This window comes from Haemorhous mexicanus, chromosome 30 (genome assembly GCF_027477595.1).
Source record: "Haemorhous mexicanus isolate bHaeMex1 chromosome 30, bHaeMex1.pri, whole genome shotgun sequence".
Classification (NCBI taxonomy): Eukaryota; Metazoa; Chordata; class Aves; order Passeriformes; family Fringillidae; genus Haemorhous; species Haemorhous mexicanus.
Genome location: NC_082370.1, coordinates 4,109,138 through 4,127,120, shown reverse-complemented (window position 1 = coordinate 4,127,120; position 17,983 = coordinate 4,109,138). Strand labels below are relative to the sequence as shown.

Genomic DNA, 17,983 nt, shown 5'->3' with positions numbered 1-17,983 from the left:
GCGATCCCACATGGAAACCCCATCCCTGTGTGGGGCCGATCCCGTGGGTTCCCCCCTCCCTCCCTCCCCTGGAGCTCCCGTGATGCTCCGGCCGGGATCGATCGATCGATCGGGATCGGGGCCGGCGCTTTGGGCTCGCTGGGATGTTGGGAAGAGCAGCTCAGACTCCCGGCAGTCCCAACTTCCCCTGACCCCACAGCCTGATCCCAAATCTCTCTTTGGGGAGCTCCAGGTGAGTTTGGAAGGGGAAATCTGGTTTTTGGGGGAAATCTGGTGTTTGGGGTTTCACGGGATCGGGGCTGGCGCTTTGGGGTCGCTGGAAGAGCAGCTCAGACTCCCGGCAATCCCATTTTCCCTGACCCCACAACCCAATCCCAAATCTCTCTTTGGGGAGCTCCAGGTGAGTTTGGAAGGGGAAATCTGGTTTTTGGGGGAAATCTGGTGTTTGGGGTTTCATGGGGTTGGGGCCGGCACTTTGGGGTCGCTGGAAGAGCAGCTCAGACTCCCGGCAATCCCATTTTCCCTGACCCCACAACCCAATCCCAGATCTCTTTGGGGAGCTCCAGGTGAGGTTGGAAGGGGAAATTGGTTTTTGGGGAAATCTCTTTGGGGTTTCATGGGAACGGGGGCAGCGCTGGGCTTGGCTTTCCCTGCCTGGATTTCCGTGGAATTCCACTTGGGTTTTCCAGCTCTTAATTCCTCTCCAGGTTGGGTTTTAGGGATTTAGGGGGAAAAGCTCTGTGGGGGAAAAATCCCAGATTGTCTGAGCCCAGAATCGATCAGGAGCTTCCATTTAGCCGTGCCTAACAAAGCCTGGCTTTACCCCGGGGGTTCTTTGTGCTTCCCAGCTCATCCAGATTCCCAAAAAAATCCCCTTTTACCCAGAATTATCCCAGCTGGAAGGGTTTGTACCCCAATCCATCATCTGGGAACCTCCACCTGCCGGGATTTCCTGGGGGTTGTGATCCTTCATCTTCCAAAAGGTCATTTTTAGAGCAAAAATATTCCTGGGGGGCATTTTCCTGCTTTTTCTTCCTGAAATCCTCAGGGTTCACCCCGGAATGTTTTTGGGAAGACGAGGCTCATGCCCAGTTTGGGTTTTCCCTCCAGACAAAAACCCTAAATTTGTTTCCCCTTAAATGAAATCAATTCCTGGCGAAAGCGTTGGATTGAGGCAAAAAATCCCAAATCTCGAAAATCAAATTTAAACCTCAACCAGGATGGGACTGGAGCTGGACTGGGATTAACTGGATTTGATTTGGACTGGGACAGCCTGGATTTTGCCAGGTGAAAGGGTCAGGAATTCCCACCCCGCCCTGCCAGCCCCAGCGGCTCCGGCCGTTGCCGTTTTTGAGGTTTTTTGGCCGGATTTGGAGTTTTTCTCCCCGAAAGAGCTGGAAAATGCGGGAATGCCGCTCGGGAGCGCCCTCCGAGTGACTTTGGGAGCATCGACCGGGCCGGGAATGGAAACAGCCGCGCCCGGGCAGCCGAGTGTGAAAGGCAATCGCTGGAGCTCGGCTAATTAGGGAGCCGTTAATTAATTCATCGTCAGCGTCCCTGGCAGATCCCCACCGGGATCAAAGGGGGAAACGGCTGGAAGTGGAAAGGAAATGTGGGATCAGGGGTGGGGAAAGGAAAATTTGGGAAATCCCTTTGGGATGTGGGGGGGTCACCCCAGAATTCTGGGAAATTCCAGGGAAATGTGGGATCAGGGGTGGGGAAAGGAAAATTTGGGAAATCCCTTTGGGATGTGGGGGGTCACCCCAGAATTCTGGGAAATTCCAGGGAAATGTGGGATCAGGGATGGGGAAAATCCCCCTGGAGATGTGTGGGGTCACCCCAGAATAAGGGGGGGCTCTGGAATTCTTGGGAATTTGTGTCGGGAATTGTGCCAGGCTCTGGAATTTTGGGAAATTCCTGTCCGGAACTGTGCCAGGAAATCTCTGGAATGTTCTCCTGGACCCTCTGAGCAGCAGGAACTGGAGGACGGGGATGGGATCCTGGGCAAATTTCGGGAATGTGGGGAGAGGAGAGCAGGGGTGGCACCGGGCAGGGCGGGGGTGGCCCAGGAGGTGCCCAAGGGTCCCCCCTGATCCCACCGGGAATCCCGCTGGGATGATGCCGGGGGGAGGATTCCAGAGCAGGGAGCTCCTGGCAGGTGTGCAGAGCTTCTTCCCCTCCCAATCCCATAAAATCCCAGATCCCGCTCAGATCCCCTTCCCAATCCTTCCCCAGCTCCCCCGAGCAGCTGGACCATGCTGGAGGATGAGGATGGGATGAGCGAGCGCGGCCTCGGCGGCTCCCGGAGGAGGTTCGAGGATGAGGAAGGTGAGAGAAATCCCAGGAATGTCCCAAAGTGGAGACCTGAGGATGAGGAAGGTGAGAGAAATCCCAGGAATGTCCCAAAGTGGAGATCTGAGGATGAGGAAGGTGAGAGAAATCCCAGGAATGTCCTGGAGGAGATTTTTAAAATTTTTTATTCCAATTATTGCTCCACCCACATCATTTTCACCAGGAGTTTTTCATTCCAGTTATTGCTCCACCTCATTTTCACCAGGAATCTTTTTCTCCCAGAAAAATGAAATTTTTATTCCGATTTTCTTTCTATCCACATCATTTTCACCAGGAATTTTCCTCCCAGAAAAATGAATGTTTTGCTGAAATTACCACTCCATGTAGATCGTTTTCACCAGGAATTTTCCTCCCTCTAAACTGAATTTCTCACTGCAGTTATCCCTCCACCCATGCCGTTTTCACCCGGAATTTTCCTCCCACAAAAATGAATTTCCCACTGCATTTATCACCCCACCCACATCATTTCCTCCCCGAAACCGGAATTTTTTAACCCCTTCCTCCCCCCGTTCCCAGACTACCACTCCATCTACATCGGGGTGCCGGTGCCGCGCGGCTTCCGCAGGAAACGGCGCCGCCGGCGCTCGCCGGGCTCCAGCCGGGAGCGCAGCGGCAGCGAGCGCCACTTCGGGCCCCGCGAGCCCTCGGACACCGACGAGGGCCAGGGCTGGCCCGAGAGCGGCAACGACAACGCCAGCAGGACCAGTGAGTGCCGGCATTCCGGAGTTCCAGGGGAAGGGATTTGGGGTCGGGGGCGGATCGGCTCGGGTTCGCGCTGCGGCGACGCTGCTCCGCCCGCTCCTGGGATTGCTGGTCCCGTTGGGATGGGGCTGGAGGGGGTTCCCTGCTGGGATTGGGGCTCTCCACAACCTTCACACCTTGTTCCCGATGGGTTTTTCCCATTGAGATGGGATTTGGAGAGGTTTTCCTGGTTGGAATTCGGGTTCCAGACAAAGCTTTGGGAATCGCACATTGTTCCTGATGGGTTTTTTCCATTAAAATGGGATTGGAGGCGTTTTCCTGCTGGGATTGGGGCTCTCCACAACCTTCACACCTTGTTCCCGATGGGTTTTTCCCATTGAAATGGGATTTGGAGAGGTTTTCCTGCTGGAACTGGGGTTCCCCACAACCTTCACACCTTGTTCCCGATGGGCTTTTCCCATTGAAATGGGATTTGGAGAGGTTTTCCTGCTGGAATTGGGGTTCCAGACAAAGCTTTGGGAATCACACCTTGTTCCTGATGGGTTTTTTCCACTAAAATGGGATTGGAGGTGTTTTCCTGCTGGGATTGGGGCTCTCCACAACCTTCACACCTTGTTCCCGATGGGTTTTGCCCATTGAAATGGGATTTGGAGAGGTTTTCCTGCTGGAACTGGGGTTCCCCACAACCTTCACACCTTGTTCCTGATGGGCTTTTCCCATTGAGATGGGATTTGGAGAGGTTTTCCTGCTGGGATTCGGGTTCCACAAAAGTTTTGGGAATCACACCTTGTTCCTGATGGGTTTTTTCCATTAAAATGGGATTGGAGGCGTTTTCCTACTGGAACTGGGGTTCCCCACAACCTTCACACCTTTTTCCTGATGGGCTTTTCCCATTGGGTTGGGGTTGGAGATGTTTTCCTGCTGGAACTGGGGTTCCCCACAACCTTCACACCTTGTTCCTGATGGGCTTTTCCCATTGAAAGGGGATTTGGGTTGGGGCTGGAGGGGGTTTCCTGCTGGGATTGGGGATCCAGAAAACTTTCAGACATCTCACCTTGTTCCTGATGGATTTTTCCCACTGGGTTGGGGTTGGAGATGTTTCCCTGCTGGGATTGGGGCTCTCCACAGCCTTCACACCTTGTTCCCAATGGGTTTTTCCCATTGAAATGGGATTTGGAGAGGTTTTCCTGCTGGAATTCGGGTTCCAGACAAAGCTTTGGGAATCACACCTTGTTCCTGATGGGTTTTTTCCACTAAAATGGGATTGGAGGTGTTTTCCTACTGGAACTGGGGTTCCCCACAACCTTCACACCTTGTTCCCGATGGGTTTTTCCCATTGAAATGGGATTTGGAGAGGTTTTCCTGCTGGAATTGGGGTTCCAGAAAAGTTTTGGACATCACACCTCGTTCCTGATGGGTTTTTCCCATCGAGATGGGATTGGAGGAGTTTTCCTGCTGGGATTGGGGATCCCCACAACCTTTGGGAATCACACCTTGTTCCCAATGAGTTTTTCCCATTAAAATGGGATTTGGATGGAGTTTCCTCACTAGGATTGGGGTTCCAGACAAGCTGCAGGAATCACACCTGATTCCTGACAGGTTTTTCCCATTGGAATGGGATTTGGATGGAGTTTCCCCACTGGGATTGGGGTTCCAGACAACTCTGGGGAATCACGCCGTGTTCCCGCCGGGTTTTGCCGCTCCTTAGGGGGGAAATCTCCTTAGGGGAGATTAACATTTCACAAGGCCACCGAGCCCTTCCCTGGGCTGGGATTTTTCCAACCCCCTGCTGGGAATTTGCATTCGGGTTCAGGCCCAGCCTGAAGTTTTCCTGGTTTTTTTTTTTTTTTTGCACGGGAAGAGATTTTTTTATTCGCTGGCAGTCCTTCGTGCCCTCGGCGGAGGCGGGAGCGGGGTCACGTCCCTTCCTTCCTTTTCCCTCCTTTCCCCTGATTTCCCCCTCCTTTTCTTTTCCCATCTTTCCCCCTCCTTTTCCCCAATTTTCCTTTTCCCTTTCCCCCCTCCTTTCCCCCCTCCTTTCCCTCCTCCTTTCCCCCCTCCTTTCCCCCCTCCTTTTCTCCCTCCCTTTCCCCTCCTTTCCCCTTCCTTTTCCCCCTCCCTTTCCCCCTCCTTTTCCCCAATTTTCCTTCCTTTTCCCTTTTCCCCCTCCTTTTCCCCTTCCTTTTCCCCTTCCTTTTCCCCTTCCTTTTCCCCTTCCTTTTCCCCTTCCTTTTCCCCTTCCTTTTCCCCTTCCTTTTCCCCCTCCTTTTCCCCTTCCTTTTCCCCCTCCTTTTCCCCCTCCTTTTCCCCAATTTTCCTTTTCCCTTTCCCCCCTCCTTTTCCCCCTCCTTTCCCCCCTCCTTTCCCCCCTCCTTTTCTCCCTCCTTTTCTCCCTCCTTTTCCCCCTCCCTTTCCCCCTCCTTTTCCCCAATTTTCCTTCCTTTTCCCTTTTCCCCTTCCTTTTCCCCCTCCTTTTCCCCCTCCCTTTCCCCTCCTTTCCCCCCATTTCCCCTTTTCCCCCTCATTTCTCACTCTTTTCCCCTCCTTTCCCCCTTTTCCCCTCCTTTCCCCCTTCTCCCTCCTCCCCACTCCCACCAAACCCCACTCACCGATAACTCCAGCCCACTTCACTGCCTTGCACCAAACCCCTCATTTTACAGATTTAAAAAAAAAACCCCAAACCCAAACCCTCAACCCCACCAAATTCCCTCATCCCTGTACTTTTATTTTCCCCCCTGAAAACCAAACCCTCGATTTTGGGGTGGCCTTTCCCACCGGGGGGCAGGAAAGCCCCGCGGGGAGCGGCCCCGGCCCCGCATTTCTGGCTCTTCCCGAGCGCATCCCGGTGCTTTGGCAACTTCCCGTCATGGGAGCCGAGCAGGGAAGGATTTTCTTGCTGTAATCTGCTCCCTAAGCCGTGGAGTTTAGCGAGCTGCAGTGGATAAAGGAGAAAGGAGAAAGGAGAAAGGAGAAACTCCGGCCCTTGGCGGCGTTTTGGGATCGCGCGGCGACGCTTTGGGGTTAAACGGGGAGAAATGGGGGAAGAAATGGAAACAGCTCCAGGTAGGGATGGGGGTTTGCATTTCCCAGCACTGTGGTGGGAGGGGGAAAGGATCCCTGGGGGATTTTTTGGGATTTTTTTCCCTTGGAAAAGCAACTTGGGGGCTTCTAAAAGTGCAGAGATCCAAAGCTCATCCCAAAAATCAACGGGGGAGCTCCTGCTGCTCCTCGGTGGAAAAGTCAATTTTTGGAAGGGTCAGAAATGTCCCAGACCTGGGGATTTGGGGCAAATTCATCCCATGGGATGTGCATCCCGCTCTCCTGGGTTTTGGGGCAGTGGGGACTTGTGTGAGGCAGGAAAATGAGGGAAAAGCTGTGGAGAACCCATGGCAGCCCCTGGGGAAGGCTGGACCTAAACCCAGGCTTAGTCCTGGCTGGATTGCAGAGCCCCAGCAGGGCCACATTCCCTCAGTTCCCAATTTTATCCCAGTTTAGTGGGAATTTCGGTTTGGAAAAGGATCCCCAGGTGAGGTTTGATTGTGGGGTCAGGGCTGGGATGTGAGGGGGCAGCTGCACCTCTGATAAATGGGATTTAAATCACTCCTGTCCTGTTTCCCTTGGAAATGATCCTAAATATTCCCTGGGAATCCACAGTGGCTGCAATCCCAGAGTTTTCCCATCCTAAAACCCAATTCAGGGAGATCTGGATCCCCCCCAGGAGCTGATTTTGGGGTGGTTTTTGGGCTTTGTGTCACTTTCCCCCTCTCCAACCAACACCTGCTGCTTCCTGGGATTTTCTGTGCTGGGTGGAATTCCCAGCAATAAAAAACCCCCAAGCAGGAGGAGCTGGGAGCTCTCCCAGCCGTGGAATTGTTCTCCAGGTGAACAAATCCCAGGAATTTTGGCCACCTGGGGGAGGGAGGGAAGCAAAGCCGAGAGCTGCAAGTTGGATTCATTCCCTAAAGTCTGGCAGGATAAGGAGAAGAAGCCAAAAAAGCTTTTTCTGCAGGAGATTTCGTTCAGGTTTTTGGGGTTTCAGGGGTGGCTCAGCCCCGAGAGCCCAAAATGAGACCCTGGGGAGGGCGAGGGAGGAAGGATCCATTTTTAGAGAGGGAATTTGGGCAGAGCCAGGAGCAGCAACCCCAAAATCCAGGACAGGAATTCCAAATCCCATTTTTTCCACTAGAGCACCCCCCCAGGACAGGGATTTCCAGCAAAATCCCAATTTTTTTTTTTTTTTTTTTTTTTTTTTTTGGTGGTTTAGCTCATTAAATTTGGGATTTTTTGGGAGTGTTGGGGTTGACCAGAATTTCACCTGTTTCATCCCTTTTCCGAGAACAAGCCCAGGCTTAGGGAGCCTGAAACCCTCCAGGCACGGAGCCCAGCCCCAGAATTCCCGGGAATATTCAGAATCACAAGAAGGGATTTATGGGAATGGTGGCAGGGCTGGACCTTGGCAGGCTTTGGGCTTGGCTTAGAGGGGCTTAAGTGGTTTAAGCAGGCTCAGCCTAAAGGGACATCCTCTTCTTTTGGAGCCTGGGCTCGTCTGCTTTGTGCAGGAAAAGGGGCAGAATTCCCATTTTCCCCCCATTTCTCCATGGCAATTTCATTCCCTGATTTTTAAAGTGCTGCATTACCCAATTTAGTTATTCCCAGCTTGGAGAAAAAGAGGATTTTGCCCCAAAATTGCCATTTTCCAAGCCTGGATCATTCCTTGCATCAGAAAATGCAGGATTTCATTCTGACCACCCCATTTCCATGGATTCAGGGCTTGGATTTCTCCCCAAATCCACCAAAACTGGGAAGTTTTGACAGAAAAACCCCCAAGGATGGAGAGGGTTAAGAACAAATCCAACTTGTTTTAAATTTTCCTGGGAGTTCTTCACCCTCCCGTGGGCACTGGGAATGTGCTGGGATGGAAAAGCCTTGGAGGGCACCGTGATCCCAAAACCATTCCCAGATTGCTCCCCAGGCCACAAATGCTGCCCCTTCCCAGAAAAAGATGGAATTTTTCCTGCAGGAATGATGGATTTGTGTCGTTCCCCCTTGGGAAAAGGGGGAAATCCCAAGGCTGGAAGGGTTGGGGGGGAAAGGAGCCTGGAAAAAAGGGAAATTTGGGATAAACCTGGGAAGTGGGCACGGGGAACTCCTGGAAAGGGAATTTGGTGGGAGTTGGTTCCTGGAGCTTCATCCTGTTCCTGCTTTCCCCAGCATCCCCAGGGGATTCAGGATGGGATCAGTTGGGGTTCCCCCATTCCCTTCAACATTTCCTTTCATTTTTATCCCTTTTTCTGTGATCCCAAACCCCCTTTGATGCCATTCCCTGGGGAACAGAGTGAGATTTCCCATGGAATTTCAGCACAGGGAATTCAGGATGGGATCACTTGGAGTTCCCCCATTCCCCCAGACATTTCCCTCCACTTTCACCCTTTTTTCTGTGATCCCAAACCCCCTTTGGGATCATTCCCTGTAGGATCACTTCATTTTCCATGGAATTCCAGCTCTTTTTCCCACAAGGAATTTGGGATGGGATCACTTGGAGTTCCCCCATTCCCTCAAACATTTCCCTCCACTTTCATCCCTTTTTCTCTGATCCCAAACCCCCTTTGGGGCCATTCCCTGGGGAATAGAGTGAGATTTCCCATGGAATTCCAGCACAGGGAATTCAGGATGGGATCACTTGGAGTTCCCCCATTCCCCCAGACATTTCCCTCCACTTCCATCCCCTTTTTTTGCCCCCCCAGCCCCTTTGGGGCCATTCCCTGTAGGATCATTTAATTTTCCATGGAATTCCAGCTCTTTTTCCCACAAGGAATTCAGGATGGGATCAGTTGGAGTTCCCCCATTCCCCCAAACATTTCCCTCCACTTTCTCCCTTTTTTTGCCCCCCCAGCCCCCTTTGGGGCCATTCCCTGTAGGATCACTTCATTTTCCATGGAATTCCAGCTCTTTTTCCCACAAGGAATTCAGGATGGGATCACTTGGAGTTCCCCCATTCCCCCAAACATTTCCCTCCACTTTCATCCCTTTTTCTCTGATCCCAAACCCCCTTTGGGGCCATTCCCTGGGGAACAGAGTGAGATTTCCCATGGAATTCCAGCACAAGGAATTCAGGATGGGATCACTTGGAGTTCCCCCATTCCCCCAAACATTTCCCTCCATTTTTATCCCATTTTTTCTCTGATCCCAAACACCCTTTGGTGCCATTCCCTGGGGAACAGAGTGAGATTTCCCATGGAATTCCAGCACAGAGAATTCAGGATGGGATCACTTGGAGTTCCCCCATTCCCCCAGACATTTCCCTCCACTTCCCTCCCTTTTTTCTGTGATCCCAAACCCCCTTTGGGGCCGTTCCCTGTTGGATCACTTCATTTTCCATGGAATTCCAGCTCTTTTTCCCACAAGGAATTCAGGATGGGATCACTTGGAGTTCCCCCATTCCCCCAGACATTTCCCTCCACTTCCATCCCTTTTTTTGCCCCCCCAGCCCCCTTGGGGCCGCTCCCCGCGGGCCCATCCCGTTCTGCCCCGGAATTCCAGCGGTTTTTCCCGGCAGTGTCCCCGGCGGCCGAGCGGCTGCGGTACATCCTGGGGGAGGAGGAGGAGCCCCCCAAGCCCACGCTGTTCACGGAGATGGACACGCTGCAGCGCGACGGCGACGACATGGAGTGGAAGGAGTCAGCCAGGTCCGGGCTTCGGGAACGGGGAGGGGAATCCCATCCCAAAACGTCCCCGGGGGGGCGGGGCCGGGGAATGGGAGTGGGATCTGGGGGGAGAAAAGGGCATCTCGGAATTGGGGACGTGCTTTAAAATGGGATTTTGAATCTGGAGTATCAGGGAATGGGAGTGGGATTTGGGGGGAGAAAAGGGCATTTCGGAATTGGGGACGTGCTGGAAAAATGGGATTTTGGAACTGGAATAGCAGGGAATGGATGTGGGATTTGGGGGGGAGAAAAGGGCATTCCTGACTTGGGGACGTGCTGGAACATGGGATTTTGGAACTGGAATAGCAGGGAATGGATGTGGGATTTGGGGGGGTTAGAAAAGGATGTTCCTAAATTGGGGAAATGCTGGAAAATGGGATTTTGAAAATGGAATAGCAGGGAATGGGAGTTGGATTTGGGGGGGTTAGAAAAGGATGTTCCTGACTTGGGGAAATGCTGGAAAATGAGATTTTGAAAATGGAATATCAGGGAATGAGTGTGGGATTTGGGGGGAGAAAAGGGCATCTCGGAATTGGGGACGTGCTGGAAAATGGGATTTTGAAACTGGAGTATCAGGGAATGGGTGTGGGATCTGGGGGGGAGAAAAGGGCATTCCTGACTTGGGGACGTGCTGGAATATGGGATTTTGAATCTGGAATATCAGGGAATGGAAGTTGGATTTAGGGGAATTAGAAAATGATATTCCTGACTTGGGGAAATGCTGGAAAATGGGATTTTGAAACTGGAATATCAGGGAATGGTTGTTGGATTTAGAGGGGAGAAAAGAGCATTTTGGAATTGGGGACGTGCTGGAATATGGGATTTTGAAAATGGAATATCAGGGAATGGGAGTGGGATTTGGGGGGGAGAAAAGGATGTTCCTAAATTGGGGAAATGCTGGAAAATGGGATTTTGAAACTGGAGTATCAGGGAATGAGTGTGGGATTTGGGGGGAGAAAAGGGCATTTTGGAATTGGCGACGTGCTGGAACATGGGATTTTGAAAATGGAATATCAGGGAATGGGTGTTGAATTTAGGGGGGTTAGAAAAGGAGATTCCTAAATTGGGGAAATGCTGGAAAATGGGATTTTGAAACTGGAATATCAGGGAATGGGAGTGGGATTTGGGGGGGAGAAAAGGGCATTTTGGAATTGGGGACGTGCTGGAACATGGGATTTTGAAAATGGAATATCAGGGAATGGGAGTGGGATTTGGGGGGAGAAAAGGATGTTCCTAAATTGGGGACATGCTGGAATATGGGATTTTGAAACTGGAGTATCAAGGAATGGGAGTGGGATCTGGTGGGGAGAAAAGGGCATTTCAGAATTGAGGATGTGCTGGAACATGGGATTTTGAAAATGGAATATCAGGGAATGAGCATTGGGAAAAAAGGACATACCTGAATTGGGAAAATGCTGGAAAAATTGAATTTTGGGGGGGTGTGGGAATGGAATATCAGGGAATGAGTGTTGGATTTAGGGAGGGTAGAAAAGGATATCCCTGAATTAGGGAAATGCTGGGAAATGGGATTTTGAAACTGGAATATCAGGGATTTTCTCTTCCCTTCCTCAGCTGTGTAAGGACCAGCGGGGTTGGGGTTTTTTTTGGGAAGGGTTTTTTGGGAAAGGGGTCCAGGTGTTTTCCCAAACCCTTCCCTGTGGGATTTCCCAGTTTGGGTGTGGAATTCCAGCCCTAGGTATTGGGATAGGTCAGGAGCAGGCCCTGGGGATGCCCATCCCAAATTTTGAGCTGTTTTTTTGTATCAGCCAAAATTTGGGAAGCCCCTCAGGATCCCCCTGGTTCCAATCCCTGCTCCGACTCCACAGATTTTCCCTAATTTTCCATAAATCCATGTTTATTTCTGCCTTGCCTTTCCTTGAAAAGGATGGGAAAAGGATTTTTGCCTTTTGGAAGGCGAAAAAAATCCACGTTTGCATTGGGATTTCCATCAGGGAGGGCTGGAGGTGGAGATTCCCAAATTTCTCCTGATTTTTCAAGGTTGGGACTCTTTATCCTCAGGGCACCTAAATCCACAATAAATGGGGAAAAAATGGGAATTTCTTCTTGGATCACGGAGGTTTTCCTATTCCCAATTCCCACTTTTGGACCAGGTTGGGATTCTTTATCCTCAGGGCACAATAAATGGGTGGAAAAAAAGGGAATTCAGGATGCTGGGAGCAGCGGGAATTCGCCGGAACCTCGGCGAAGGAATCCCGGGATGCCGATGGAGCTGTGCCCCCAATCCCAAATCCCAGAGGGATTCCTGCCCCCAATCCCAGAGAGATTCCTGCCCCCAATCCCACACTCCATCCCCAGCTCCCCAATGACCCAAATTCCTTGGAAAACGGGGCAGAAGGGAGAGGAAAAGTGACCTAATCGGCTTTGGGGGAGCGGCGGCGGCGCTGGGCGGGAAGTTTGGATCCCATCCCCGGGAAGAGGAAGGGCTGGAGAACGGGATTCTCCGGAGGAATCAGGGATGGGAGGTGTGGGGTGGGCACCAGGCCCAGGTGTTGTGGTTTGGGGTTCTGTCGGGGCTTTTCCACCACTCCAATGTTCCCAAATCCCACAGGAGTGATTGGAGGATGGGGAAATCCATGGATTTGGGTTTCCTGGTGGGACTGGGAACTTTTCCTTCCCCCCACAGCTCCCAAACCTCTCAGGAGCAATTTCTTGAGGGCGAAATCCACAGATTTGGGTTTCCTGGTGGGATTGGGAGCATTCCCTCCCCTCCAAGCAGCACTTTTGGGAATGACTCCACCAGATCCTCCCTTCCCAGCCCGGATAACGAGCGAGATCTCTGTGAGATTAATTAATCCAGGCCTTCCAAGCAGGGAAACTCCCCAGGAAGGAAAAGCCATTCCCAGATCCTCACACCTGCCCCGTCCCACTCCCGTCCCAGGTGGATCAAGTTCGAGGAGAAGGTGGAGGAGGGTGGTGAGAGGTGGAGCAAACCCCACGTGTCCACGCTGTCCCTGCACAGCCTCTTTGAGCTGCGGACGTGTCTCCAGACAGGAACGGTGCTCCTGGACCTGGACGGATACTCCTTGCCCCAAATTATTGGTAGGAGCCCCTGGGGGGTTTTTCCCCACATCCTAAAATGGTGGGAGTGGATTTAAACTCATTTTTTTCCTGGATTTGTCTAGGAATGAGCAAAGGGAGGAATTGGGAGCCATCAGCTGCTTCCAGAAATGGTTGTGCTGAGGTTTTGTGGGGGCAATTTGGGGGTCTCGGCTGAAGCAGCAGATTTTGGGGGGTCATCCCTGGGTCACCATGGCTGGGTGCAGACGATGTCATCGAGGAGGAGAGTGAGGACATTTTAGGGGGTTTGGGGGTCACCACCTCTGGGTGATGCAGATGATGTCATTGAGGAACAGATCGATGGTGGGACAGTTTGGGGACAGTTTGGGGGTCACCACGACCGTGTGCTGCTGACGATGTCATCGAGAAGCAGATTGAGGATGGGACATTTTGGGGACATTTTGGGGGGGTTTTGGGGGTCACCACAGCCGTGTGCTGCAGGTGATGTCATCGAGAAGCAGACTGAGGATGGGACATTTTGGGGACATTTTGGGGGGGGTTTGGGGAGGTTTTGGGTGTCACCACAGCCGTGTGCTGCTGACGATGTCATCGAGAAGCAGACTGAGGATGGGACATTTTGGGGAGGTTTTGGGGAGGTTTTGGGTGTCACCACAGCTGCATGTTGCAGATGATGTCATCGAGAAGCAGACTGAGGATGGGACATTTTGGGGACATTTTGGGGAGGTTTTGGGTGTCACCACGGCCGTGTGCTGCAGACGATGTCATCGAGAAGCAGATCGAGGACGGGCTGCTGAAGCCGGAGCTGCGGGAGAAGCTCAGCTACGTCCTCCTGCGCAAGCACCGCCACCAGACCAAGAAGCCGATCCACCGCTCGCTGGCCGACATCGGCAAATCCGTGTCCTCCAACAGCGGTGAGCCCGGGAGGGAGCGAGGAGCCGAGGGGCTGGCACACCCGGCCGGGGAGTGCGGGCGGGAAGGACCCCGGAATTCTGCCCCAGGGGGTTTGGGGTGGGGGCTCAGCAGGAGGCGGGGGCCAGGGAGGTGCTGGGGACAGGGACAGCGCTGTGTGAGGGGTGTGGCTGTGGCAGGGACAATGTCACCGTTTGGTGACGTCATTGAGTGATGGCATCGTAGTGTGAGGGACAAGATCACGGTGGGATAATAATGTCAGTGTACTGTGACATCGTTGTGTGATGACATCATCGTGTGATGACATCACCACGAGGGACAAGATCATTGTGTGATGACATCACTGTGTGAGGGAGAATGTAATTGTGTGGTGACATCATCGTGTGATGACATCACCACGTGAGGGACAAGATCATTGTGTGATGACATCACTGTGTGAGGGAGAATGTAATTGTGTGGTGACATCATCGTGTGATGACATCACCACGTGAGGGACAAGATCATTGTGTGATGACATCACTGTGTGAGGGAGAATGTAATTGTGTGGTGACATCATTGTGTGATGACATCACCACGTGAGGACAGTGGCACTGTGTGAGGACATCACTGTGCAGTGACATACCCTGTGGTGACAATGCCATTATATTATTATTACATCACCATGTGAGGACAACGGCGCTGTGATGACATCACCGTGATGACAATGGCACTGTGTGATGATGTCACAGTAGGGACAGTGGCACTGTGTAATGACAATGTCACTGTGTGACGGCATCACACGAGGACAGTGGTGCAGTGCGGTGTCAATGGCGCTGTGTGATGACATCACAGTGGGGACAATGACTCTGTGTGATGACATCACAATGGGGACAATGATGTCACTGTGCAGTCAGCGGTACTGTGTGATGACATCACTGTGGGGACAGTATGTGCGGATGACGTCGCAGTGTGCTGATGACGTCACGGCACGCTGATGATGTCACCGAGCGCTGGCGCCGCGCGAGGATGATGGCGCCGCGTGGCGCCGGGCTCGGTGCCGCGCTTTCCTGGCGCGGCGGCCGCAGACAAATCCGGTCTGGCGGCGGCTGATCCCGCCTTTCCCAGCCCTTACCAAAGGGGATTTGGGTCCCTTCCCGGTTGTTCCTGGCGTTTAGCGGGAGGTCACTGGCTGCAGCCGGGACTGATCCCCAGCAGCTCCTGGGACATCCCGGCATTCCCAGGGGGATCCAGCCCCGACATTCCCAACGGGATCCTGTCCCCAATATTCCAAACAGGATCCTGCTGTGACATTCCAAATGGGATCCTGGCATGACATTCCCAACGGGACCCACCCCCACATTCCCCTCCCCGTCTCACCCTCTCTCCTCTCTCCCTCCCCAGCCCGCAGCCCCGTGCGGGGCCCGGCCGCCGGCGCCGCCTTCCACCGCTCCACCGAGGACCTGCGGCTGCGGCAGAGCGGCAGCTACGGCCGCCTGCGTGAGTGGGGCACGGCCCCAGCACTGCCCCGGGCACCACAGCCCTCCCTGGGACACCAAATCATTCCCTGGAAAACCGAGTTCCCAGCCCCAGGGGCAGAGGGGGAGGTTGCAGTCAGGTCCCACCACGGCCGCCATCCCAGAAGTGCAGCAGGGAGTTTGGGATGAGCGAGGGCGCTGGGGTGGGGTGGAGGAAAACATTCCTTGGGGCCTTTAGGGAGGGAAGGAACGGCGCTTGGAAGAGGGAGGGAACCCTAAAAAATTGCTTGGCTGGGAGAGAGCAGCTGGGAAATCCCAAAGGAACCCTGGTTTGTGTGGCTGAGACTGGAAATGCTCCCATTCATGGAGCTTTGGGATCATGAGGGTTGAGATCATGGAGCACCACAATGTCCCCAGGTGCCACATCCAGACATTTCTGGACCCTTCCAGGGATGGGGACTCCATCACTGCCCCGTGCCAGCAGTTCCACCCTTCCACAGGAGGAACTTTCCCCAATTCCCAGGTTTTCACGGCACTGCTGCAGCTTTAGAAGCCCAGACACCATCACCAAGATTTTATTTCTTGTCACAAATTCCCCCACGGGGTTTTCTCCTGGCACCTGGGGTGGCTTTTCCTCACAATTCCCTCTCTTCCCTGCAGGTCACGCCCAGAGCCGGAGCATGAACGACATCTCAGACACCCCGAGCACTGACCAGGTACCCAAAATCCCCAAATCCCCAAATCCCCAAAGCCCAACACGCTCCCTGCTGGGCTCTGGGGCTGTCGGGTCCATGTGAGCTGTGGCTGGGTCGATACCCACACCAATTCCTAATTAGGGCAGTTAATTGCTCTATTGATCCCTGAGGGGCAGCTGCCCCAGAGGTGACACCTGCGCTCTCAGCACGGAATTTGGGACAAGCCAGGAGCCCAAATCCATCAGGGTGGGGCAGAAATTCCCTCCAGATCTGCAGGGAGCTGCTTGGAAGTGTGGGAATCCTAAAGGATCCCAAAGGGAGAGGGCAGTAAATCCCATCTGCACTCTTGGGACGCAGCTCTGGGGGTGAGGGGCTGGAATTTGGGGGGATCTGGTTTTTCTGAGGGTTTCCCAGAGGCCATGGGGGGCTTTTCCTTCTGGGATTGCTTTCAGGAGGAGCTGGGAGGCAGCTCCTGGCTTGGGGATGGGATGATCAGTGGGATTTTGTTCTGGGAATGGTTGGTTCCTTGTATGAGCTTTGCTTTGTTTCTGTTGCTGATTTCACCATAAACCAAAGGCAGAATGGGATTTTAGGGAATGGGATGGGATAACAGCTTGCTTTGGGTTTTTAGGGAATGGGATGGGATAACAGCTTGCTTTTCCCCCAGGATGTCCTCACTGGGCTTACCTGGGGTGATGCACTTTAGGGCAAGTCCAAACACAAAAATAATGTTTTATTTCCTTGGATTTCATGGATGGAATTCCATGTTCTGCAGGGAGCCTCGGGACAGGGACACCACCTGAAATGACTCCATCCTGGTGCCCAGTCAGGAACCCCAAATATCCCCTCCAGCAATGGGGTGCGGAGGGTTAATCCCAAAATATGCAAAGCATTTAGGTTTAATCACCCTATTAGGCCCACTACAAAGGGACTTTTTAAGTGTTACATGAAGCTTAGTGGCCACTGGTAACTCCTGCTCTTATTCCAAGCAGAACTGGAGGAGTTGCTGTATTATTATGATGATTTTTTTTTTCCATTTGGATTTAGAAGATTAGGACGGGGCGAGGCGGCTGCCCGGCTCACATGCCTCCCCTCATGCTGCCATATAGATTATCATAACTCCCTGCCTGGCTGGGTATTGAACCCTTTTAGGCTGTAATGAAAAGAGCTGCAGGGGAGAAGAGACCTGGGGAATAAATCCATGGATGAGGTTTTCCTCCTCCCATTATTTGTTCCAGCTCCCAGAACGGGGCTGGGGAGGAACGAGGCACAAAAACCTCCCCCATGCAGGGCCTGGGGGGTTCTGTGCCATGAGAGGCTGCAAATAAACTCTAAAAATGTTCCTGGCTCGCTGCAGCACCCCTGGGGTTGGCTCAGGTTTCCACAGGGGGATTTCAGGGAGTTCTCCTTGCGGAGAGCCCAGGAGAGCAAAAGCAAACGTTGCTGGCAGGGTTGTGGAGCCCTGGGGGTGAAGTTTAGTCTCGGTTTTAGCCACGTTTCTGAAGAAATTTGGCTTTTTTTCCCTTGCTGATTCCCAGATGTGGCTCCTCAGTCCCCACCTCTGGGAGTCCTGGGACAACCAGAGGTGAAATCTTGGAGCCTGAGGCTCCAACTTTGGTGGAAAAAAAAAAGGGGGAAAAGCCAAATTTCGGCAACCGCTCCCTTCCTGGATCTTGTCTTTGCCAACAGCTGAAGAACAAGTTCATCAAGAAGATCCCCAAGGACGCCGAGGCCTCCAACGTGCTGGTGGGGGAGGTGGAGTTCCTGGAGAAGCCCTTTGTGGCCTTCGTGCGGCTGCTCCAGGCCACCATGCTGGGGGGGGTCACGGAGGTGCCCGTCCCCACCAGGTGAGCGCCGTCCCCTGGGCACGTCCCGCGGGGTCTGGTGGCCCCAGAGCTCCGAGGTGGCCGACACGGCGCCTTTCCCTCCCCAGGTTCCTCTTCATTCTCCTCGGCCCGGCGGGAAAAGCCAAGTCCTACAACGAGATCGGCAGGGCCATCGCCACTCTCATGGTGGACGATGTGAGTGGAGGCCCCCCCAGCCCTTGCATGGGACTCAGAACCCAGCAAAAAAATGCAATTTCCACCTTACACCCCAAAAATTGAGATTGAAACCCCCAGGAGGATGT

General features: G+C 53.1%; 1 protein-coding gene across 2 annotated transcripts in view; it reads left to right on the top strand.

Moving 5' to 3' along the window:
* Positions 1-95: 95 nt before the first annotated feature.
* The window catches only part of SLC4A5 (solute carrier family 4 member 5), a 31,233-nt gene continuing 13,345 nt past the window's right edge, over positions 96-17,983 (top strand). The window contains exons 1-10 of one of the 2 annotated variants that reach the window (XM_059870432.1): positions 96-983; positions 2,236-2,328; positions 2,869-3,057; positions 9,611-9,740; positions 12,658-12,818; positions 13,553-13,708; positions 15,087-15,182; positions 15,821-15,876; positions 17,545-17,702; positions 17,789-17,876. In XM_059870432.1, the coding sequence (XP_059726415.1) occupies positions 2,256-2,328; positions 2,869-3,057; positions 9,611-9,740; positions 12,658-12,818; positions 13,553-13,708; positions 15,087-15,182; positions 15,821-15,876; positions 17,545-17,702; positions 17,789-17,876 (1,107 nt within the window). In that variant the 5' untranslated portion in view covers positions 96-983; positions 2,236-2,255. Of the gene's footprint in view, positions 984-2,063; positions 2,329-2,868; positions 3,058-9,610; positions 9,741-12,657; positions 12,819-13,552; positions 13,709-15,086; positions 15,183-15,820; positions 15,877-17,544; positions 17,703-17,788; positions 17,877-17,983 lie in introns of those variants that run through there. The other variant, XM_059870431.1, reaches the window with a different exon arrangement.